This window comes from Geotrypetes seraphini, chromosome 2 (genome assembly GCF_902459505.1).
Source record: "Geotrypetes seraphini chromosome 2, aGeoSer1.1, whole genome shotgun sequence".
Lineage (NCBI taxonomy): Eukaryota > Metazoa > Chordata > Amphibia > Gymnophiona > Dermophiidae > Geotrypetes > Geotrypetes seraphini.
In genome coordinates, this window is record NC_047085.1 from 277,466,796 (window position 1) to 277,490,858 (window position 24,063).

General features: G+C 46.9%; 1 protein-coding gene across 2 annotated transcripts in view; it reads left to right on the forward strand.

Annotated features, from left to right (window-relative positions):
* The window catches only part of FASTKD3 (FAST kinase domains 3), an 81,448-nt gene that overhangs the window by 13,026 nt on the left and 44,359 nt on the right, over nucleotides 1-24,063 (forward strand). For both annotated transcript variants that reach the window (XM_033929726.1, XM_033929727.1), the window contains exons 3-4: nucleotides 4,800-4,885; nucleotides 16,109-16,283. In XM_033929726.1, coding sequence (XP_033785617.1) covers nucleotides 4,800-4,885; nucleotides 16,109-16,283 — 261 coding nt within the window. The remainder of the gene's footprint in view (nucleotides 1-4,799; nucleotides 4,886-16,108; nucleotides 16,284-24,063) is intronic.

A 24,063-nucleotide genomic window follows, 5' to 3' on the forward strand; every position in this document is an offset into this window, starting at 1 on the left:
GCTGAGTGGCTTCCTTAATGGCTCCTGTGAATTGAGCAGCAGCGACAAATCGCGTGCTTGCTTGTGTTTCTCAGCGGCAAAAGGCACTCACGGCAGCTAGTTAACAGCAGGGCAGGAACTTGGAAAGTTTGCTCCTGCCAGCTATACCTCCACCGATGATCGGCAGTAGAGGTATAAGGCTAGGACAGGGAGGGCAGCAGGGTGCAGAGCCTTGCTGCGGCCTGCAATAATTTTGGAAGAGGGTATATTAGCTCTAATATAAACAGGGACCCCCATGGCCCAAAAATCCCTGTTTATATTCAAGTATATACGGTAAATGCACCCAGAAGCAAGTCTCTCTCAATTGAAAGGAAGCTCTCGAATGAGGGTGCATGGGATGAAAGTGTTAAAAGGGGCAGACTCAGAAGTAACTTGAATAAATATTTCTTCACAGAAACAGTGGTGAATTTGTGGGAAGACCTCCCTGTGTAGGTGGTGGAGACTAGTGCTGCCCAATTCACAATTCGAATCGGTTCACCGATTCACTTCGGGTGAATCGAATCGATTTAAACAAAACAAAACAAAAAATCGGCTTCCTGATTCGGACACTCGCCCCCTAAAGCAGGAGCGCAGCGCTGCTCTTGCTGGCCGGCCACTGCCGCATCTGCTTTAGAGAGCGAGAAGGGAGGGTCAGTCGGGAAGTGCTGCTGTCAGCTTCCCCCTGGCCCTCCCGAAGGACAGCGCCCCCCCCCCCTCTGGGTAGGCCTCCGTGTTCCCCCTGACCTCCCTGCACCATTTACCTTATATCTTCAGCCTGCAATGAAGATCGCGGTTACAGCGTCTTTGCAAAGTGCTTTAAGCTGTTTCCTCCGCTTCGATCCTGTCTCTGACGTCAAAGGAGGGGCGGGACTGCAGCAGAGGAAACAGCTTGAAACACTTTGCAAAGACGCTGTAACCACAATCTTCGCTGCAGGCTGAAGCTATAAGGTAAACGGTGTGGGGAGACAAGGTGGAACATGGAGGCATTCCCGGGGAGGGGGGCAGTCCTTAGGGGGGGCAGTCCTTTGGGGGGGGCAAGCCTTAAGGGAGGGACAGGCCTTCAAAGGGGGGACAGGCCAGGGATGGTGGCATAGGCCTTCAGGGGGGACAGGCAGGCCTTCAGGGAGGACAGGCCTTCAAAGGGGGGACAGGCTAGGGATGGTGGCACAGGCCTTCATGGGGGACAGGCCTTTAAGGGGGGACAAACCTTCAAGTGGGGGACAAGCCTTCAAAGGGGGGACAGACCTTCAAGGAGGGACAGGCCAGGGATGGTGGCATAGGCCTTCAGGGGGGACAGGCAGGCCTTCAAGGTGGGGGGACAGGCCTTCAGGGATGGGGGTAAAGGCCTTCAGAGGGGAGGTGCAGGCCTTCAGGTGGGACAGACCGTCAGGGGAGGGGGCCCTGGTGTAGAAGTACACGGAGGGAGGGAAGGGGGGTTCAAAGAGATGTGCATATGCCAGACTTTGGGGGGGAAGAAATAATGGGTCTAAAAATAGAGGAGAGGGAGAGAGATGATGGACAATGTGATTTAGGGAGGGAAGGAACAGAAAGGGAGAGAAGTTGGACACGGGGGATAGAGATACTGGATAGGAGGGTAGTTGGGAGAAGAAAGGGAGAGATGGTGGACCCTGGGGTGGTGGGGAAGGAGGGAGAGATGCTGGATGAAAGGGTAGTTAAGAAAAGGTGGATCTGTGGATGGAGATGAAAAAAAAGAAAGATGCCAGACCTCCAGGGGAGGGAAGGGAAACGGAAGGTGAGGACAGAGATGGCATATGGATGGTTAGAATGGAGAAAGAAGAAAGAAGGAGACCCTGGCAAGCAAGTTATCAGAAGACAACTAGAGCCTGGGACCAACAAGATTTGAATAATGACCAGACAACAAAAGGTAGAAAACTAATTTTATTTTCCATTTTGTGATTACAATCTGTCAGATTTGAAATGTGCATCCTGCCAGAGCTGGTGTTATACCGCAAACGTGGCTAGGATTTAAGAGAAAGAGGAAAAGTCTTTTTTTTAATTATTATTATTTTGTTTACACCACAGCGCCAGTGTGGTTAGGAGAAGACAAAGGGGGTGAAGAGGCTATAAAAGGGGTGAAGAGGCTATAAAATAAACCCACCAGGATGTTTGAAAAAAACACCCAATTGGACAGGAAAATCGAATCGGAAAAACCAATTTAGTAGGCTGAATCGAATCGAATCAATTTTTTTTTTCTTGAATCAGGCAGCACTAGTGGAGACGAAAACTGCATATGAATTTAAGAAAGCTTAGGACAAGTATATAAGATCTCTAAAGGAGCAAAAAGGAGAGTAAATCTCATGGATGGGCAGACTGTATAGACCAGTGGTTTTCAATCCTATCCTGGGGACCCTCCAACCAGTCGAGTTTTCAAGATATCCCTAATGAATATGCATGAGAGAGATTTGCATACCTGGCACTTCCATTCTCTGCCTTCATTTTTCTCTGTTTCTTAGACTAGGGCAGGGGTAGGCAATTCGGTCCTCGAGAGCCGGAGCCAGGTCAGGTTTTCAGGATATCCACAATGAATATATATGAGATGGATTTGCATGCACTGCCTTCTTGAGATGCATATCTATCTCATGCATATTTATTGTGGATAACCTGATCTGGCTCCGGCTCTTGAGGTCCGGAATTGCCTACCCCTGGACTAAGGGTTCCCAAACCTCTCCAGGGGGAACCATAGCCAGTTACATTTTCAGGCGCAGTGGTTAAAGCTACAGCCTCAGCACCCTGAGGTTGTGGGTTCAAACCCACACTGCTCCTTGTGACCCTGAGCAAGTCACTCAATCCCCACATTGCCCCAGGTACGTTAGATAGATTGTGAGCCCGCCGGGACAGAGAGGGAAAACTGCATGTAAACTGTTCTGAGCTCCCCTAGGAGAACGGTATAGAAAATTGAATAAAATAAATAAGATAGATTTGCAAACCAAGTTGGCAGTGTTTGAGAATCACTGACTTCTCAAGTATGTATCCCAGGATAAACAGTAGAGTTATACTTTTGGAGATCATTGTAGAGCCTAAGTGGTCAGAAATTTTGTCTATCTGTGCTGTCTCTACCTTTTGTGGATATAATTTTGATGTATCCAGTGAGAGATCTTCCCCATATATTCATTTGGGGAGAGTGTGGCGCAGTGGTTACAGCCTCAACACCCTGGGGTTCTGGGTTCAAACCCACGCTGCTTCTTGTGACCCTGGGCAAGTCACTTAATCCCCTCATGGCCCCAGGTACATTATTAGACAGATTGTGAGCCCACCGGGACAGACAGGGAAAAATGTTTGATTACCTGAATAAACCCATGTAAACCGTTCTGAGCTCTCTTGGGAGAACGGTATAGAAAATTGAATAAATAAATAAAAATAAATCATGAGTTTTTCTAAATTCTGCTGCCTTCCCACTCCCATCACCATATGAGTATTAGATATATTTCCTGGAGGGAATGGATATTAAATAGAGCATAAAATTGTGATGTTGCTCCTTCCATGCAGACTAGGTATGACTTTTTAGGAAATATTTGAACCAGGCAGGGTAGTACTGGGCCTACAAACCCTAGGATTTCCTTGAGTAGAATATTTTTACACTAGGTAATAAGTACAGTATTCATGAAAATTTAAAGTTAGTTCTTTTGTTAATTTTTTAGACTTTGTTTTAGTCATAAATTTCCACCCTTCAAAATAATGCTACGTACATGAGAAAAATCAAACCATAAAAAATAAATCAGATAATGCTATGGGAATCAGAATGGGGTGAGCCACTGGGGCCATGACTATACCAATATTTTTCCCAATATAGTATCAGCAATCATAAAACTTGGGGGACAGGGCCACAGAGTGGTTTGTGTGGCCCCCTCTAATTAAAAGGGTATTCCCCTGTTCCTGCAAAAGACAGGCAGAGGAGTACTTTAAATTTTAAACAGGGTGCTATATACTGTATATAGCTGACAAATGGTATCCAGTGCTATGTTATGAAGCTTTAACAATTAATACAGTATCACTATTCACATGCTTGCAAGTTTGTACTGATTCACAGCCTCTTTTACAAAGTCGCATTGCAATAGCCCTGAAGACCTTTAAATCTCTAGGGACTTCAGGGCCGTAAGCGCAGCGCAGCTTTGTAAAAGAGGCTGTCAGTCCCTTTGTGTCTGTTCTCATGTATCCATTATGCATCTACATATCTTTCACTACTTGGTGCCTATCGGGGGTTTATTTTACTCTGTTTTATATTTTTCTTTATAATTTAATACATCTATATACTACAGCTAATCTGTATTTTATTGTACTGCTGTTGTGAAGGTGCTAGTTGGTATAGCTAAAGCTTACCTTGTTTAATTAATGGTTTTATCAGATCTTTCTGTGCCTCCTGCTCAATGAGAGTTTAATCCTGTGTGGCTGGGTGAGGGGTGTCTAACCTCAGTCCTTCAGGGCCAGAATCAAGATAGGTTTTCAGGATTTCCTCAATGAATATGCATGAGATCTATTTTTCATGCACTGCTTTTATTATATGCAAATAGATCTCATGCATATCCATTGTGAAAATCATAAAAGCCAGAGTGGATTACAGCTGAAGTCGGACACCCCTGGTCTAGTTGGACCCCCCCAAAAAAAACAAAAAACAAAAAAGAATCATGATCTACCTAGTACCAAGGGTGGGGATTTATCAGATTGGGAAAGTTGAGAGGGGAAAGGGAGAGAAAGGGTGTGTGATACAAATTGATAATGTGTTGAAGTGCTTAAAAGCTGATGCCTGACTCTTTCTATTTCAGTTCAAGGGACAGGCATGGATAAGTTTGTTCTTTCCCAGTTGACTCAGCTTTTCCTGACTGTGACACTAGAATGCCCTTTCTATGAGGTACCGGTATCCAATTTCCCTTTATTACAGGTGGTCACTGAATTAAGTAAATATGTACTAGATATTTTTTGATATTTCACATATATGGGTGAAGGAATTTAAGAGAAAACAAAAGAAAACTGCAGGAAAATGGATAGGGTGCAGGAATTTATTAAGATAACATGAAATCAACAATTAAAACAAATACATAAAATACATCCAAAAAACTAGTCCTAATGGTCATATGGTCTGGACCCGACACGGTCCATGTTTCGAAGAAACATTCTTCCTCAGGGGTCCCCAATGTTGATAAATGGAGTATCAGAAAACCAGATTGGATGAAATAAATCAAATCAACACTAAGCATGAAGATATCTTGTGTGAGGCGCTGCACTGTGAAACACAAAGTGCGGAGACCGCATTTCTGTCACCTTGATTTTGTTCTTCACATACAGAGCTACTCCTCTGCCTTTACGACCATCTCTGTCCTTCCTGAAAACATTATACTGTAGTCTGGTATGTTTGTGTCTCATCCATGATAATCACTGAATCATGTCTTTCTGATAGCTGCAATATCCAAGTCTGCCTCTAATATCAGGGCTTTCAGATCCTGATCTTTGTTGTTTAGACTGTGAGCATTTGTGATCATTGCTTTCCAGCTACCATTCCTTGGCTATAGTTTTTAGTTTCATCTCATTTCCTGTTGCATTGCTATGAAGTGAATTGCTAATATTGTTGTTTTCATTGCTGTCTTTAATACCATCATATCTTGTCTTTTGCTGGGGGTGGCCACTGAAATGACATGCATACATATGTCAACCCTCCTTTTATTTTAAACTAGTGGCAGAGAAAATAAAGACAAAAGTGTTGGCATTCCTGAAATATAAAAAAATCAAGAGGAGGGCACAGAAAGCACTACCGGATGAAACTGAAAGAAGCCAAGAGAGAGATATGTCTGGCAAAAGCTCAGGCAGAAGAGCAAATGGCTAGCAGGGTAAAAAGAGACAAAACATTTTTTCTGGTATATTAGTGAAAGGAGGCAAACAAAAATTGGAATTGTGAAACTGAAAGAAGCTATGGACCGCTATGTAGAGTGATGAGGTAAAAGCAAATGTGCTAAACAAGTACTTCTATATTCATGGAAGAAAACACTGGAGAAGGATTGCAAGTGGCTGGCAAAGTTACACATAAGAAGGGAGTGGATACCACACCCTTCACGGAGGAAAGTGTTTATGAACAACTAGAAAAATTAAAGGTGGACAAAGCAATGGGACCTAGCAGGATCCATCCCAGGATATTGAGGGAGCTCAGAGATTTTCTGGCGGGCCCTGTTTAAGATCTGTTCAATAAATTCTTGGAGACTAGAGAGGTTCCATGGGATTGGAGAAGAGCGGATGTGGTCCCTCTTCACAAAAATGGTCATAGAAATGAAGCGGGAAACTACAGGCTGGTTAGTCTCACTTCTGTTATTGGTAAAATAATGGAAGCACTGCTGAAGGAAAGGATAGTGAATTTCCTAGAATCCAGTGGGTTATAAGATCTGAGGCAATATGGGTTTACTAAAGGTAAATCGTGGCAAACAAATCTGATTTAATTCTTTGATTGGGTGACCAAGAATTGGATCTTACACTAGATGTGATTTGCTTAGATTTCAGCAAAGCCTTTGACACAGTTCCTCATAGGAGGCTCCTGAATAAACTTGACAGGCTGAATTTAGGACCCAAAGTTGTGAACTGGATTAGAAACTGGTTGATGGACAGATGTCAGAGGGTGGTGGTTAATGGAATTTGTTCGGACTTAGGAAGGGAGAGTAGTGGAGTGGCTCTAGGATCAGTGCTGGAGTCAATTCTGTTCAATATGTTGGTGCTTGGTATTGCTGAAGGGTTAGAAGGTAAGGTTTGCCTTTTTGCAGATGATACCAGGATGTAGCGGTATATAAGAAATAAATTACATTACATTTGTAAAAGGGTGGACAACCTGGAGGGAGTAGAAAACATGAAAAAGGATCTGCAAAAGTTAGAAGAATGGTCTAAGATCTGGCAACTAAAATTGAAGGCAAAGAAGTGCAGAGCGATGCATTTGAGGACTAGAAATCAAGGAAGCCATATGTGATGGGAGGTGAGAGACTAATATGCACTGAAGAGGAGAGGGACCTTGGAGTGATAGGTGTCTGAGGAACTGAAAATACAGAAACTGTGTGATAAGGCAGTGGCTGTACCAGAAGGATTCTAGGCTGTATAGACAGAGGAATAACCAGTAGAAGAAAGGAGGTGTTGATGCCCCTTTTCAGGTCATTAGTGAGGCCCCACTTGGAATATTATGTTCACTTTTGGAGACCGTATCTGACGAAGGATATAAGAAGACTTGAAGCGGTCCAGCAAAAGGTGACAAAGATGGTAGGAGGTTTGAGCGCCAAAAGATTTACAAGGAGAGACTGGAAGACCTTAATATGTATACTCCAGAGGACATGGAAGATATGATACAGATATTTAAATACTTAAAAGATAATAGAACCAGATCTTTTCAGGAGAAAGGAAAATGGTAAAACTAGAGGACATAAATTGAGATTGCGGGGTGGTAGACTTAGGAATGATATTAGGAAATTATTTTTCATAGTGGTGGATAACTGGAATGCCCTCCCTAGGGAGATGATGGAGAATAAAACAGTGGCAGAATTCAAAATAGTGTGAGACAAACACAGAGGATCTCTAATCAGAAAATGAAGGTTGTAATTGGAAGAACCAAGGCCAGTACTGGGGAGACTGAAACGGTTTGTGTCCTGTACATGGCTTTTCGGCTTAAGATGCAATGAACTAGAAATTAGAGAATGACACAGGGAAAAAATGTGTCCCCATCTCTGCCTCGTCCCCACGAGCTCAGTCCCTGTCCTTGCCCCGTCCCCGTGAGCCATCTGATCCCATCCGCACAAGCCTCGAATAGTTATCATTATATATTGAACTTATTTTATTAAAGTATAAAAAGAAACAATATTCTGTACAATTGTCATTTTATAAACACAAATAATCAGAGCAGGGATCAACAAAACCCGTCTCCCCTCCCCCTCCATTATCGAGAAAACTAAATAAGCTAAATTATTACAGAACTAGTCTTTAAGCCCGTTACATTAACGGGTGCTAGAATAGATGTGTGTGTCTTTCTTTCTTTCTGTCTCTCTCTTTCCTCGGCTGTCCACCACCACCCCTTGCTTGTTCCCCCTGTCTAGCAGTAGCCCTTCTCCCTTCATTTTACCTTTTACCCGGTTTTCGTGGTGGTCTGCAGTGGTTTCGGGGTCGCAGCATCATGGAAGAAAGGCAATGTTTAGCACCTACTGATGGGGAAACTACCGCACGCTCTACTGCGCATGCGGAAACCACCGAATGAAACAGTCGCACTCTCCTTCTTCAGCCCCACCCGCCGCAAGCTGCCCCATGCATTTCAAATCGAATTTGGCAAGGAGGCACACATCACGGCAGCAGGGATCACGCCGTTTCAACAGCGCATACGCTGGTAAGGGTTTTATTAAATTAGATACTACACAGAAAAATCATGCTAACAGAATACCACAGTCACACTTGACAGGAATAGTGTTAGGGGAGTGCAACTAGGGCAACTGCCCCCTGGTCAGAAAGAGCCTTAAGCCAGCTGGAAGCTAAAGAAGCACTGCCTGGGCTTTGCAGTCCCCAGTTATGTCTAACACCAGCTCTAGCAGGATACATATCTCAAATCTGATATATTCTAATTACAAAATAGAAAATAAAATTGTTTCATCATTTTATTCTTCAAATCTTGTTGGTCTCAGGCGCTGGTCTCTGTTTTCTTTTATCTTCTCTTGACTCACTTGCCAAGATCTCCTGACCATTTGACATTTTTCTTTCTCCATGCTCACCATCCATCTTCTATCTCTGTGTATGTATTGTTCCCCATGTTGAGAATCTCCCTTCTCCATGTATCCTATAGGTTCCTTTATCCCAGGACAAGCAGGCATGATATTCTCACATGTGGGTGACGTCATCTACGGAGCCCCGATGCGGAAGCATTTTCAATTAAACTTGATTGAAGATTTAAGTTTGCTCTGCTGCTCCACGCATGCGTGCCTTCCTGCTCCACTAGGGGGTGCATCCCCTCGTGGTCTCCAGTTCAAAATTTTCCGCGAGCCTAGAAGACGTGTTTTTCAGGCTCTGCCCCAACTGCCTTCTAGCACCGCGATTTTTTCTTGTTTTTTCACGATTAAGTCGCTGTGCGCGAATTCCTTACCCTTTTACTTGATTCCTGCTTCGTTTTCAACGACCCGGAGGCTTCCGGGTCCCCGTGGCCGCGTGGCTAATCGAGCCGCGGCTACTTTCGATTTAATGTCCCGGCCTTTGACCGGCTTTAAAAAGTGCACCCGGTGCGAGCGGCTCCTTTCTCTTACAGATCCGCATCGCCGGTGCATCCTCTGTCTGGGGGCGACTCATCCAACCGACTCCTGCCCCCAGTGCGCTATTTTCCAAAACCGGGCCCTCCGCCGAAGAAAAGCCCGCATGGCGGATCTCTTCACCCCGGACCAACCCTCCACCTCGGCCTCGAGGTCGGCCCCGGCCTCGGCCCCGGCCTTGACCTCGGCCCCGGATACCTCGGCATCGCCCCGAGACTCGACCCCGAAGTCCTCGGGACAACAGAAAACCTCGGCCCCGGGTAAGTCCCCTCTTCCCTCTTCAGGTTCTATAACAGCGAAGAAGCCAGCCTCGGGGACAACGGCGACGCATGGCGGAAGCCCCATGCTTACAGCCCCGTCTAAGCCCTCCAAGCCTTCGGGCCGTGCCTCCACCACACGGGAATACTCTGATACGAGGTTGCCCCCGGTGGAGCGCACCGAGGCAGTGGACATGCCTTCGATGCTGTCCGTGCCCGTCTTCCAGGACTTACTCCGAGCGATGATCACGTCGGAGCTGTCCACTGCAATGGCCCAGTTTCAATCGGCCTCGACCTCGAATGTGCCAGACCAGCCTGGGCCTCACACCGAACAACCTCGAGGAAAGGTGCGCAATCCTCGCCGCATCCCATCCTCCTCGGACTCCTCGCCGAGACGCCCGAGACGTTCCCCCTCCGCGGACCGCCGAGGGGCAAAACGTCGGGCTAGAACAACAGAAACCTCGAACCGCCGTACCTCCAAGAAGGCCCGAGGTTCACCAACCCTACGAGGCCGTTCTCCCACACCTCGTACGGGACCACTAAGGGTGGCTGAGTTATCACTCTCCAACCCGCGCATCCTCCGAACTCCCCCTCGGACGTATTCTCCGAGGGAGTCCGGATCGAGGTCACCAATCCGACATCGATCGGTACCCCTAACCCCGGCATCGTCTCCGAGGGGCTCCTCGAGACGCCGAAGATCGACAACCCCCGAACACTCTCACAGTGCTTCCCCAACCTCGGAGCATGGATCAGAGCATGAACCTCGATACTCGAGGGAAGCCTCCTTATCCTTCCCCACCCGACGAAGGTCTCGCTCCCCGACCCCGCACGGGGCCCCGGGGACATCTCGCCCATCCTTCACTCACTTTGTCCAAGACATGGGCCACGCATTGGACTTAGACCTCCAGTCCGACTCCATATACTCGAAGGAGTACCTGGCGGAGCTGGATATGCCATCACTGCCCAGAGAGTCCCTTCGCTTACCACCTAACCCGGTACTCCAACAGGCCTTCTTCAGGAACCTGGAGACCCCCTACATGGTCACGGCCGTACCCTCCAAAATGGAGGCCAAGTACCGCACAGTACCTTACCCGGGATTCGAGCAACCACAGCTCTCCCACCAATCGCTGCTAGTGGAATCCTCCTTGAAAAAGGCTCACCCGTCCCGGGTCTCAGCAGCGGTCCACCCAGGCCGAGAAGGCCGAACCCTGGACAAGTTCGGCAGGAGACTATACCAAAACGCAATGATGGCCTCTAGGGTGCAAAGCTACACTTTCACCTTCACATCATACCTCAAACACCTCATTGGACTATTGAGAGCCTTTGAGACTGACCTAACGGCCTCCCGGCAGGGAACGTTCAGCCTGCTTTTAGAGTCCCTCTCCAACATGCGCCTTCATCTATTCCACGCGGCCTACGATGGCTTCGAACTCTCCTCCAGAGAAGCAGCCTTCGCTATCGCCATGCGCCGACTAGCTTGGCTGCGCCTGGTCGACATGGACCCCAACTTACAGGACCGGTTGGCTAACCTCCCCTGCGTGGGAAAGGAATTGTTCGATGACACTATCGAAGCGGCGACAAAACGCCTCTCCGAACATGAACGCTCATTTGCCTCCCTTGTCCGGCAAAAGCCCAAACCGCCAGCGCCCAGGCCATACAGGGCCCCTCCGCGCCGCTACCCACAAAAGTCCACCCCTGCTTTCTCGCGGCCCCCACCCAGACGTCCGCAAGCCCATCACAGGGCCATGCCCAAGTCTCAACCGCCCGCGACCACCAAACCATCCCCGTCCTTTTGACGGGACACGCGGAAGGGGGCGGGCCCCCTCCGCCATAGTCCCAGGCCGCCTTCCCATCGGAGGTCGACTCAAAGCCTTTTACCCTCGCTGGGAACAACTCACGTCGGACGCATGGGTCCTTGGCGTGATCTCATCAGGGTACTCTCTCAACTTTCGGGCCATTCCCCCGGACAATCCCCCAAGGAATTGCCCTCCCAACCGGACTCAGCTACCTCTACTCCTCTCCGAAGCTCGAGACCTGCTTCGCCTGAGAGCAGTGGAGAAGGTCCCCCCCGACCAACGGGGGAAGGGCTTCTACTCCCGTTACTTCCTGGTACCGAAAAAAACGGGAGACCTACGCCCAATACTAGACTTGAGACGCCTCAACAAATTCCTGGTACGGGAAAAGTTTCGGATGCTCTCACTACCAACACTCTACCCCCTGATCGACGAGGGCGACTGGCTCTGCTCCCTCGATCTCAAGGAGGCGTACACACACGTCCCAGTGCACCCCGCTCACCGCAAGTTTTTGCGTTTCCAAGTAGGGGACTGGCACCTACAATACCGAGTCCTCCCCTTCGGACTAGCATCATCACCTCGGGTCTTCACCAAGTGCCTCGTGGTGGTAGCAGCAACCTTACGTTCCCAGGGCCTCCAGGTATTCCCCTACCTGGACGACTGGCTAATCAAAGCCCCGTCCAAGGAAGGGGTTATCTCAGCGACCCAACAGACTATTACCTACCTACAAAGTCTGGGGTTCGAAATAAACTTCCCAAAATCTCAACTACGCCCCTCGCAGTCCCTACAGTTCATCGGGGCCACGCTGGACACGGTTCGCCTCCGTTCCTTCCTCCCCCCTCCGCGCCTGGAGGCGTTAGTAAGTCTGAGCCGAAGGATCTCTCTGCTGACCTCAGTATCAGCTCGACAGATGATGACCCTCCTGGGCCACATGGCCTCCACCGTCCATGTCACACCCTTCGCCCGCCTCCATCTGAGAATCCCTCAATGGACCCTGGCGTCTCAATGGCGTCAAGACCGGGACCCGATCGACCGCTCCGTAACAGTGACTCCTTCATTGCAACGATCGCTCCGCTGGTGGGCCGACTCTTCAAATCTTTCCAAAGGTTTGCTCTTCCTCACCCCACCCCACAGCAAGGTACTCACCACGGACTCGTCGGAATACGCTTGGGGAGCCCATCTGGACGGCCTACGCACCCAAGGAATGTGGTCAGCACAAGACCGTCGCTGCCACATCAACGTGCTAGAACTTCGGGCCATCTACCTCGCAGCTGTAGCCTTCCAACATCTGCTCCGCGACCGAGTGGTTCTCATCCGAACCGACAACCAAGTAGCGATGTACTACGTAAACAAACAAGGGGGCACAGGGTCTTGGCTCCTTTGTCGGGAAGCCCTACGCCTCTGGAAATGGGCAATCTCCAACAACACCTTCCTTCGGGCGGTGTACATACAAGGAGAACAAAACTGCCTAGCGGACAGACTCAGCCGCCTCCTCCAGCCACACGAGTGGTCACTACACTCTCAGGCCCTACGAGGAGTGTTCGAACGGTGGGGGACGCCTCAAATAGACCTGTTCGCATCCCCTCACAATCACAAGCTGCCTCTCTTCTGCTCCCGGATATACTCCCCGGACCGACTCGAGGCCGACGCCTTCCTCCTCGACTGGGAGGGAAGGTTCCTGTACGCGTTCCCGCCGTTTCCTCTGATACTGCGGACCCTTGTCCACCTGAAAACAGTACAAGCCACCCTGATCCTGATTGCCCCTCGCTGGCCACGCCAGCCGTGGTTTTCCCTTCTACTTCAACTCAGTGTCAGAGATCCACTGCCTCTGCCTCTGTTTCCCTCTCTACTGTCACAGGGTCAGGGTTCACTGTTACATCCCAATCTTCAATCTCTTCATCTGAATGCTTGGTTTCTCTCCCCCTAACTGCTCTCCCCGTGTCTCAATCAGTCAAGGAGATATTGGAGGCCTCTAGAAAAACCTCAACGAGAACCTGCTACTCCCAAAAGTGGACCAGATTCTCAACCTGGTGCTCCTCCCACAGCCAGGACCCGGTGTCGGTCCCCGTCCCCCTGGTCCTTGACTATCTACTTCAACTATCTCATTCCGGCCTAAAGACCAACTCCATTCGAGTACACCTCAGTGCGATTGCGGCCTTTCATCAGCCCCTGGAAGGGAAAGCCCTCTCGCTCCATCCCTTAGTCACTCGCTTCATGAAGGGTCTGCTGAACGTCCACCCCCCTCTCAAACCTCCCCCGGTGGTTTGGGACCTTAACGTGGTTCTGGCTCAACTAATGAAACCTCCATTTGAGCCCCTAGACAAATGCCATCCAAAATTCCTCACTTGGAAGGTAATTTTCCTACTCGCGCTCACGTCCGCACGGCGGGTTAGTGAGCTACAAGCTCTGGTAGCGGACCCACCCTTCACGGTATTCCATCACGACAAGGTGGTACTCCGCACCCATCCAAAGTTCCTACCTAAAGTAGTGTCTGATTTCCATCTCAATCAGTCCATTGTCTTACCTGTGTTTTTTCCCAAGCCCCACTCTCACCCCGGAGAAGTGGCGCTCCACACTCTTGACTGCAAAAGAGCGTTGGCCTTTTACCTCCAACGCACTCAGCCACACCGGAAAGTCCCACAACTGTTTTTGTCCTTCGACCCAAACCGGTTAGGTCACCCAGTTTCCAAACGCACCTTGTCCAACTGGTTGGCCGATTGCATCTCCTTTTGCTACGCTCAGGCTGGTCTCGCGCTGCATGGTCGAGTTACGGGACACAAAGTCCGAGCAATGGCAGCCTCCGTAGCCTTCCTCAGGTCCACACCTATTGAGGAAATCTGCAAGGCTGCCACGTGGTCTTCGGTTCATACCTTCACCTCCCACTACTGTCTGGACTCCCTGTCCAGAAGCGATGGCCGATTCGGCCAATCGGTGTTGCAAAATCTATTTGCTTAAATTGCCAACTTCCCTCCATCCCTCTTCAGTAAGCTTGGAGGTCACCCACATGTGAGAATATCATGCCTGCTTGTCCTGGGATAAAGCACAGTTACTTACCGTAACAGGTGTTATCCAGGGACAGCAGGCATATATTCTCACAACCCGCCCACCTCCCCGAGGTTGGCTTCTTGGCTAGTTAAGTGAACTGGAGACCACGAGGGGATGCACCCCCTAGTGGAGCAGGAAGGCACGCATGCGTGGAGCAGCAGAGCAAACTTAAATCTTCAATCAAGTTTGCTTGAAAATGCTTCCGCATCGGGGCTCCGTAGATGACGTCACCCACATGTGAGAATATATGCCTGCTGTCCCTGGATAACACCTGTTACGGTAAGTAACTGTGCTTTCTAGTATTTCCCCTATGCCCATCTCCCTGCCTTCATCATCTCACCATTTCATGATCCCTCCCCCTGTGTACAGGGAATGGGGAAAGAGAGAGAGAGATCCAGGGTGCATCTCTTCCACTCCCTCTACTGCCACATCCAACATTTCTCCCTCTCTCATCCCTCAGATCATGTGCAACATTTTTCACCACTGGCCACCAGCTCCATGCCCAAAATTTCTCCTTCTAGCACCCTTCTCCACACCTCTCCCTCCATCACTATGTCCAACATTCCTCCCCCTTGCACTCCCTTCAAACTGTCCCTCTGTTCCCACTCCACCACCTCCCTCTCATCCTTCTCTTCCCCATGTATCTCTACCTCACTCCTCTCTCTCTATTCCCAACAATTTTCCTCTTTCTGCCATTCCCCAATTTTCCTCTTTCTGCACCTTCTCTTTCCCTCTCATTCACACCCAACAATTCTCCCTTTCTATTCTCTCCCTCCCATGTCCCAAGTTAGTTCCTCACCCTCCCTTGTGTCCCAAGTTCATGCCCCCTCCTTTCCTTCTGTGTCCCGTTTGTGCCCCCCTTCCTGCATTCCTGCCTTTATCCCAAATTTGTGCCCTTCCTGTATCCCAATGCACTCCTTTCCCCCTCCTTTCTCCCTTTGTCCCATGTTGATATCCCCTCTCTCCCTTATTTGCTCGCTCCAGGGCCACACTTGCTCCCTTCAGGGCCGTCCAGCTGGGCTGTCCCTTCTTGCCTTCAGTCACACTCGTTTGCAGGGACGCGGGCAGCGGCTCTTGCACGCTTCACGTGGCTGACCTGGAAGTCTTCTCTCTGACATTAGAGGGAAGCCTTCTGGGTCAGCTTCGGTGGAGGGGGACATGCAGCTCGAGGGCAAGAAAATAGAAAATCACTGAACTAAGGGCTCCTTTTACTAAATTGTGATAGGGGTTTTAGTGCGCGCGCTAGATGCTAACGCCAGCATTGAGCTGCCGTTAGTTCTAGTCGCGTAGCATGGATTTAGCGCATTCTAAAATTCTATGCGCACTAAAAACGCTATCGCAGCTTAGTAAAATGAGCCCTAGGTGTGTAGCTCTCGATGGAGACTGCTCCAACTTTGTTGATTTGGATGAGAACTTTTCAGTGGCCCTTTGTAGTGTATTTGTATCAGAGTTCATCTTCTCCTTATTTTCTGCAGCACTTTATAGAGGTATTAGGGTAAATTTTATGATACATCTGTTAAATTTATAAAAATTAAATTAAATAAGCCAGGGGAGGGGGGAAGCGTTGAAATGCCATTATAATATTGGTTGTGCCCAATCTGAAATTGTTGGAGGATTTTTCTTTTCTTTTCTTAGAAGGGGCACATGATATTTTCAGTTAGTTTTCTGTCTTTTGGGATTATATAATTGGAAAATTAATACTTCAGTTGTCTGACAATATCTAATAAATTACTAGGGTCCTAAACTCCTTCCAAAGTACCGAGTGAAGACATTTATCATACCAGGCCGTTCACTGGAGACTCCTGTGGATCCTCATCTGTATAATAAGGTCAAGACTGGTCTGATTGATCTCTTAGGTGCAAGAATGTATTTTGCATCACATGTGTTGACACCATACTGTTATACATTAGGTAAGTGTTTGCAGTGAATTTGGAATTTATCTGTTTTTAAATGTTTACTAAAATGTAATACCAGGCAAAAGACGTCAGCAGAGCAACAAACTCCTGTGCTTCTTAAAGTGAGATTCTAATAATCAAAATTGAAATCAATATATAATATTCAGAATACACAAACTAATATGCACTTAAAGGGCCAAATTCTGTAAAAGGTGCCAAAAATGCACTAATTGCTATTCTATTAATGGCTCTCAAAGATAGGCTATAGCAGGGGTGCCCACACTTTTTGAGCTTGTGAGCTACTTTTAAAATGATCAAGTCAAAATGATCTACCAACAATAAAATTTAAAAAACACAAAGCACACTATATGCAGAGAAAATGTTAATTGTCATTTATATTCCGGGGTGTTTTCAAAGAGGTCAAGGCAGATGACTTTATGCAATGTCACCTCAGTAACAACTATACAAAAATACAGTACCCCCTCCCTTTTTATTATACCGCGATAGCTGTTTTTAGCGCAGGGAGCTGCGCTGAATGCCCCGCACTGCTCTCAACACTCATAGGCTCCCTGCACTAAAAAACGCTATTGCAGTTTAATAAAAGGGGGCCATAGTGCAAAATATAGACAACAGATATAAATTCTCAAAACAGACACATTTTGATCACTAAATTGAAAATAAAATCATTTTTTCTACCTTTGTTGTCTGGTGATTTCATGAGTCTCTGGTTGCACTTTCTTCTGACTGTGCATCCAATATTTCTTATAAGCACATAAGCAATGCCTCCACTGGATCAGACCCGAGGTCCATCACGCCCAGCAGTCCGCTCACGCGGCGGCCCAACAGGTCCAGGACCTGCGCAGTAGCTCCCTATCTATACCCCTCCATCCCTTTTTCCAGCAGGAATTTGTCCAATCCTTTCTTGAAATCCAGTACCGTACTCTGTCCTATTACGTCCTCTGGAAGTGCATTCCAGGTATCCACCACACGCTGGGTAAAGAAAAATTTCCTAGCATTTGTTTTGAATCTGTCCCCTTCCAATTTTTCTGAATGCCCTCTTGTTCTTATATGTTTTGAAAGTTTGAAGAATCTGTCCCTCTCTACTTTCTCTATGCCCTTCATGATCTTGTAGGTCTCTATCATGTCTCCTCTGAGTCTCCGCTTTTCCAGGGAGAAGAGCCCCAGTCTCTCCAATCTTTCTGTGGTATGAGAGGTTTTCCATGCCCTTAATCATTCGTGTCGCTCTCCTCTGGACCCTCTCAAGTGTTGCCATATCCTTCTTAAGGTACGGTGACCAATACTGAACAAAGTACTCCAGGTGCGGGCGCACCATCGCCCGATACAACGGCAGGATGACTTCTTTTGTTCTGGTCGTAATACCCTTCTTAATAATACCCAACATTCTGTTTGCCTTTTTTGCGGCTGCTGCACATTGTGCCGTTGACTTCATTGTTGTGTCCACAAGTACACCCAAATCTCTTTCAAGGTTACTTCCCTCTAATACTAATCCCCCCATTTGGTAGCTGAACATTGGGTTCTTTCTCCCTGTATGCATGACCTTACATTTCCCTACATTGAATTTCATCTGCCATTTATTTGCCCACTCCTCCAGTTTGTTTAGGTCCCTTTGTAGGTCCTCACACTCTTCCGTAGTTCTAACCCTTCTACAGAGTTTAGTGTCATCCGCAAATTTTATAACTTCACATTTCGTCCCCGTTTCCAGGTCATTAATAAATACATTAAACAGCAGCGGTCCCAGCACAGACCCCTGTGGAACTCCACTCGTGACCTTCCTCCAGCCCGAGTAGTGACCCTTCACTCCAACCCTCTGTTTTCTGCCTGCCAACCAGTGTTTGACCCATCTGTGTATGTCCCCTTCCACCCTGTGGTTCCACAGCTTCCTAAGTAGCCGCTCATGGGGTACCTTGTCAAAGGCCTTTTGGAAGTCGAGGTAAATGATGTTTATGGGTTCCCCTTTGTCCAACTGGCTGTTCACCCCCTCAAAGAAGTGCAGTAAATTTGTTTGGCACGATCTTCCTTTGCAGAAGCCATGTTGGCTCGCTTTCATCAGCCCATGTTTTTCGATGTGCTCACAGATGCTGTCCTTTATCAGTGCTTCTACCATCTTGCCCGGAACCGATGTCAAACTTACCGGCCTGTAGTTTCCCGGGTCTCCTCTTGACCCCTTTTTAAAGATAGGTGTAACATTTGCTATCTTCCAGTCCTCCGGGATCTCCCCAGTTTTCAAGGATAGGTTGCAAACTCGTTGGAGTATTCCCGCTATCTCATTTCTTAATTCCTTTAGTACCCTAGGGTGGATTCCATCCGGGCCTGGTGATTTGTCGCTTTTCAATCTATCTATCTGTTGGAGGACATCCTCATGGCTCACCTCTATTGTTGACAGTTTTTCTTCTTGATCACCATGGAAGATCACATCGGGTTCTGGTACAGTGGATGTGTCCTCGCTTGTGAAGACTGACGAGAAGAATTTGTTTAACCTGTCGGCTACCTCTTCTTGCTCCTTTATCACTCCCTTTTGGTCTCCAGCATCCAACGGTCCTACTTCTTCCCTCGCCGGTTGCTTCCCTTTAACATATCTGAAGAACGATTTGAAGTTTTTTGCCTCCCTGGCCAGCCTCTCTTCGTATTCTCTTTTTGCTCTCCTAACCACTTGATGACATTCTCTTTGGCATTTTCTGTGTTCCTTCCAGTTTTCTCCAGTTTGGTCCTTTTTCCATTTCCGGAATGAATTTTTCTTGTCTCCTATCGCTTTCTTCACCTCATTATTTATCCATGCGGGGTCTTTTGTTCGGGTTTTTTTGCACCCTTTTCTAAATCTGGGGATATACATATGTTGTGCTTCTTGCACTGTGTCCTTGAATAGAGACCAGGCTTGCTCTACAGTTTCTCCTCTCCTTGAGCTATTTCTGAGTTTTTTCCTTACCATTGCTCTCATAGCATCGTAGTTCCCTTTCTTAAAATTGAACGTTGTCACTGTGGTTCTCTTCCCTTTTGCTGTACCTACTCCTAATTTGTACTGAATCATGTTGTGATCGCTGTTTCCTAGTGGTCCTACTATTTCCACTTCTTTTGCAGGTCCCCCTATTCCGTTGAGGATTAGGTCAAGAGTGGCATTACCTCTTGTTGGTTCCTTGACAAGCTGATCCATAAAGCAGTCCCTCACAGACTCTAAGAATTCTGTTTCCCTCGCACAGTTCGAGTTTCCAATATTCCAGTTTATCCCGGGGTAGTTAAAGTCTCCCATTACTGTCACGTTCCTGTTGTTGCCTTCCCACCTTAATTCTGCTGCCAGATCTTTGTCGTTTGCTTCCGCTTGTCCAGGTGGACGATAGTATAGACCCAGTCTTATGTCAAGGCCATTTTTTCCCGGTAGTTTAACCCATAATGACTCCAATCCTTCCGCCTTTGGTTCTATATCCACTCCGGACGAGGGAATGGTGTCTTTTATGTATAGTGCTATTCCTCCCCCCTTCTTGTGGGCCCTGTCTCTTCTATAGAGTTTGTACCCTGGCAGTGCTACGTCCCATTGGTTATCCTCGTTCCACCATGTTTCCGTGATTCCAATGATGTCTAGGTCTCCTTTTTTGGCTATGACTTCTAATTCTCCCATTTTGGACTTTAGGCTCCTTGCATTTGCGTACAAGCAATTTAAGTCCCGGTCTTTTCTTTTCTCGGCTGGTTTTACATGTGTTTTGCTCCTCTTGCCATCCCCTATCTGGGCTAGCAGTCCCTGTTTTAGGTTCCTTTCTTCCTCATTTCTTTGTGCATCTGTTTCGTCTGCAACCTGGTTTCCCAGTCTCTCCTGTTCCTCTAATTTTATCTGTTTGCCCTTCTTGTTGGTCAACAGTTTCTGCTGTTCGTCTCTTGCTTGTTCCCAGCATTTTCCCCCCTCAGTATCTTCTTTGGATACTCTTGTCTGAACCGTCGACGTCGGGTCGACTATCGGCTTTCCCCTTCTTTTCAGTTTAAAGCCTGCTCGATTCCTCTCTTGACGTTGTTTGCTAGCAGCCTCGTTCCTGCCTCACTCAGGTGTAGTCCGTCCCTCCTAAAGAGCTTGTTCTTCCCCCCAAAAGTTGACCAGTTCCTCACAAAAAGGAATCCTTCTTCTTCGCACCATCTCCTCAACCATGCGTTTATTGCTTGAAGCTCGGTCTGCCTCTTCACGTCTGCCCTCGGTACTGGCAGAATCTCTGAGAATGCTACCTTCTGTGTCCTCAGCTTCAGTTTCCTTCCTAGGGTCTTGAACTGTTCAGTTAGCGTTGTCCTGCTGTAATTTCTTCTGTTGACATCATTTGTTCCCACGTGGATTATCACTGCCATCTCTTCTGTTTCTGCGCCATCCAGGATCCTCTCGATTCTGTCGGTGATGTCCTTCGTTTTTGCTCCTGGGAGACAGGTCACTAGCCGATCTTCTCTCCCTCCTGCTACGTGACTGTCCACTTCTCTCAGGATTGAGTCTCCCACGACGACTGCAGATTTCCCCTTCTTCAGCTTCCTCTCTGGTCTCAAGTCTGTATCCTCGATGTGGTTCAGTACTTCTCTTCGGGGGTACCCGCCAGTCTTCGCCCTCTCTGCTTGCTTGAATCTTTCATGTGGTCTTTCATCCTTGACGTCTGTTGGTTCCTGTCTTCCATTTGTTGGCCCCTGTCCTCCTTTATGCTTCTTCTCCTCTAGACCTCATTCCCTCCCCCAACTTTTTCTTCCTCTCTCCCTGTCCCCCCTTTATTTCTGTCTCCCTGTCCCCCATTTCTTTCTTTCTGTCTCCCTGCCTGCCCCCTTTCTTTTTTTGTCTTTCTTTCTCCCTGCCCTCCCCCAAGCCACCACTGCCGCTATCGGGGAACAGGTCCCCAGCCACAACTGCCGAGTTCTGACCTCTCCCTACTTCCCGACGTGGTAAACAGGACGAAGAAGCACCGGGCCGACCAGCCTTCCACCTCGACGTCAATTCTGACGTCGGAGAGGAAGTTCTGGGCCAGCCAGGCAGCGATTGGCTGGCCTGGAACTTCCTCTCCGACATCAGAATTGATGTCGGGGGGAAGGCTGGTCAGCCCAGTGCTTCTGCATCCTGTTTACCATGTCAGGAAGCTGGTAGAACGCGAAAGCAATGCGAGTCTATCACGGAGCCCAGGATGGGCTTCGCAATCGACTTGCATTGCCTTCACAATCTACTGGTTGATCGCGATCAACCTTTTGGACACCCCTGGGCTATAGAATAGCAAATTATTTTGTGGATGTGATCATTGCTGATATGTACTGTTTGTTTTTTAGTGTGTTTATTTTTTAGTGTTTTATTGTAGTCTGCTTAAATGTTAGAGATAATTAATAGATGAATAAGTAAATTAAATGGGCAACCTAAGAGTCAAATAAAAAGAACATAAGAATAGCCTTACTGGGTCAGACCAATGGTCCATCAAACCCAGTAGCCAGTTCTCATGGTGGCCAATCCAGGTCACTAGTAACTGGCCAAAACCCAAGGTGTAGCAATATTCCATGCTACCAATACATGGCAAGCAGTGGCTTCCCCCATATATTTCTCAATAACAGACTATGGTCTTTTCCTCCAGGAACTTGTCCAAACCTTCCTTAAAACCAGCTACGCTATCCGCTCTTACCATATCCTCTGGCAACGTGTTCCAGAGCTTAACTATTCTCTGAGTGAAAAAAATTTTCTCCTATTGGTTTTAAGAGTATTTCCCTGTAACTTCATCGAGTGTCCCCTAGTCTTTGTAATTTTTGACGGAGTGAAAAATCGATCCATTTGTACCCGTTCTACTCCACTCATGATTTTGTAGACTTCAATCATATCTCCCCTCAGCCGTCTCTTTTCCAAGCTGAAGAGCCCTAACCGTTTTTGTTTTTGTGAGTTAGTGGATGGGATTGTTTTTTCTTTCGAATTGTAACTGAGTTTCCCTGAGGATATAGTGATATCTGTTCTTAATTTTGATCTGATTGCTCCTACATTGGTATTGCTTTTTATGCAATAGGGTGATGATGGACTATAACATTTCCCTCTTTTCTTTATAGGGGGTTCAGCTGTGTTGGTCATTGGGTATTGAGAGGATTACATGATTCTTAAAAATTTGTTTCCTGGAATGTGAGTGAGTTGTCCTGCCCGATTCAGGAAAAAAAATTTTGATTCGATTTAGCCTACTGAATCGATTTTTCGATTCAATTTTCCTGCCCAATTGGGTGTTTTTTTCAAACATCCTGGTGGGTTTATTTTATAAATACAAACAATAAGAATAGAATACCACTCAAGCAGACTCTACATCTCAGTATATTCAAATTATTCTAATGTAATTTTTATAGAAATTTTTAATATAGAAAATTTTTTATATGTGTATAATTATCTAACCAAATGGCCTCAGAAATGGAGCCTACGCATAACGACACAGTCATCAACTGGAAAATCTGCGTAGTGTATAAGCTCCTGCTCCAATCATTGGCCTCTACTCTAGCAGCTTGTTTATTTACTAAATTTACTTAATAGAACAGCCCCACACCTTATAGTGCTGAAGACTTAATAACATTAAATTGGGTACTCAATATCAGAGTTACTGTGTGTAAAGTCCACATTTGAAAAACTCGACCAAGCAACTTATCTTATTAGTTGAATATTCTTCATAGTCGAAGTTTAAGCCATAAAATTTCAAAACGTTCCGTTCACCAACGCGGCCAGCGTTTCGCGGGTATATCATACAACCGCTGCATCAGGGCCATCGGAACATTCACACACACATCCTAAATACGTATACTCAGTCAAAAGCGTTGACTGAGTATACGTATTTAGGATGTGTGTGTGAATGTTCCGATGGCCCTGATGCAGCGGTTGTATGATATACCCGCGAAACGCTGGCCGCGTTGGTGAACGGAACGTTTTGAAATTTTATGGCTTAAACTTTGACTATGAAGAATATTCAACTAATAAGATAAGTTGCTTGGTCGAGTTTTTCAAATGTGGACTTTACACACAGTAACTCTGATATTGAGTACCCAATTTAATGTTATTAAGTCTTCAGCACTATAAGGTGTGGGGCTGTTCTATTAAGTAAATTTAGTAAATAAACAAGCTGCTAGAGTAGAGGCCAATGATTGGAGCAGGAGCTTATACACTACGCAGATTTTCCAGTTGATGACTGTGTCGTTATGCGTAGGCTCCATTTCTGAGGCCATTTGGTTAGATAATTATACACATATAAAAAATTTTCTATATTAAAAATTTCTATAAAAATTACATTAGAATAATTTGAATATACTGAGATGTAGAGTCTGCTTGAGTGGTATTCTATTCTTATTGTTTGTATTTATATATAATACCACAGGGTTATATTACGTTGGGTTTATTTTATAGCCTCTTCACCTTCTTTGCCCTTTCCTACCCACACTGGTGCTGTGGTGTTAAATCCTAGCTTATGTTTGCAGTCTAACACCAAATCTGACATATTGTAATTATAAAACAGAAAATAAAATTATTTTTTCTACCTTTTGTTGTCTGGTAATTATTCAAATAATGTTGGTCCAAGGCTCTGGTTGTCTTCTGATCAGGGTCCCTTTCTTTCTTCTTTCTCCGTCCATCTTCCTTCTCTGTCTTCCCCTTCCATTTCCCTTCCCTCCCCCGGAGATCTGGCATCTTTCCTTTTTTTCATCTCCATCCCCCCGCAGCTGCAGCGATAGACTCCACCATCCCCAGATCCACCATCTCTCCTTTTCTCAATTACCCTTCATCCAGTATCTCTCCTTCCTTCCCCACCACCCCAGGGTCCACCAGCTCTCC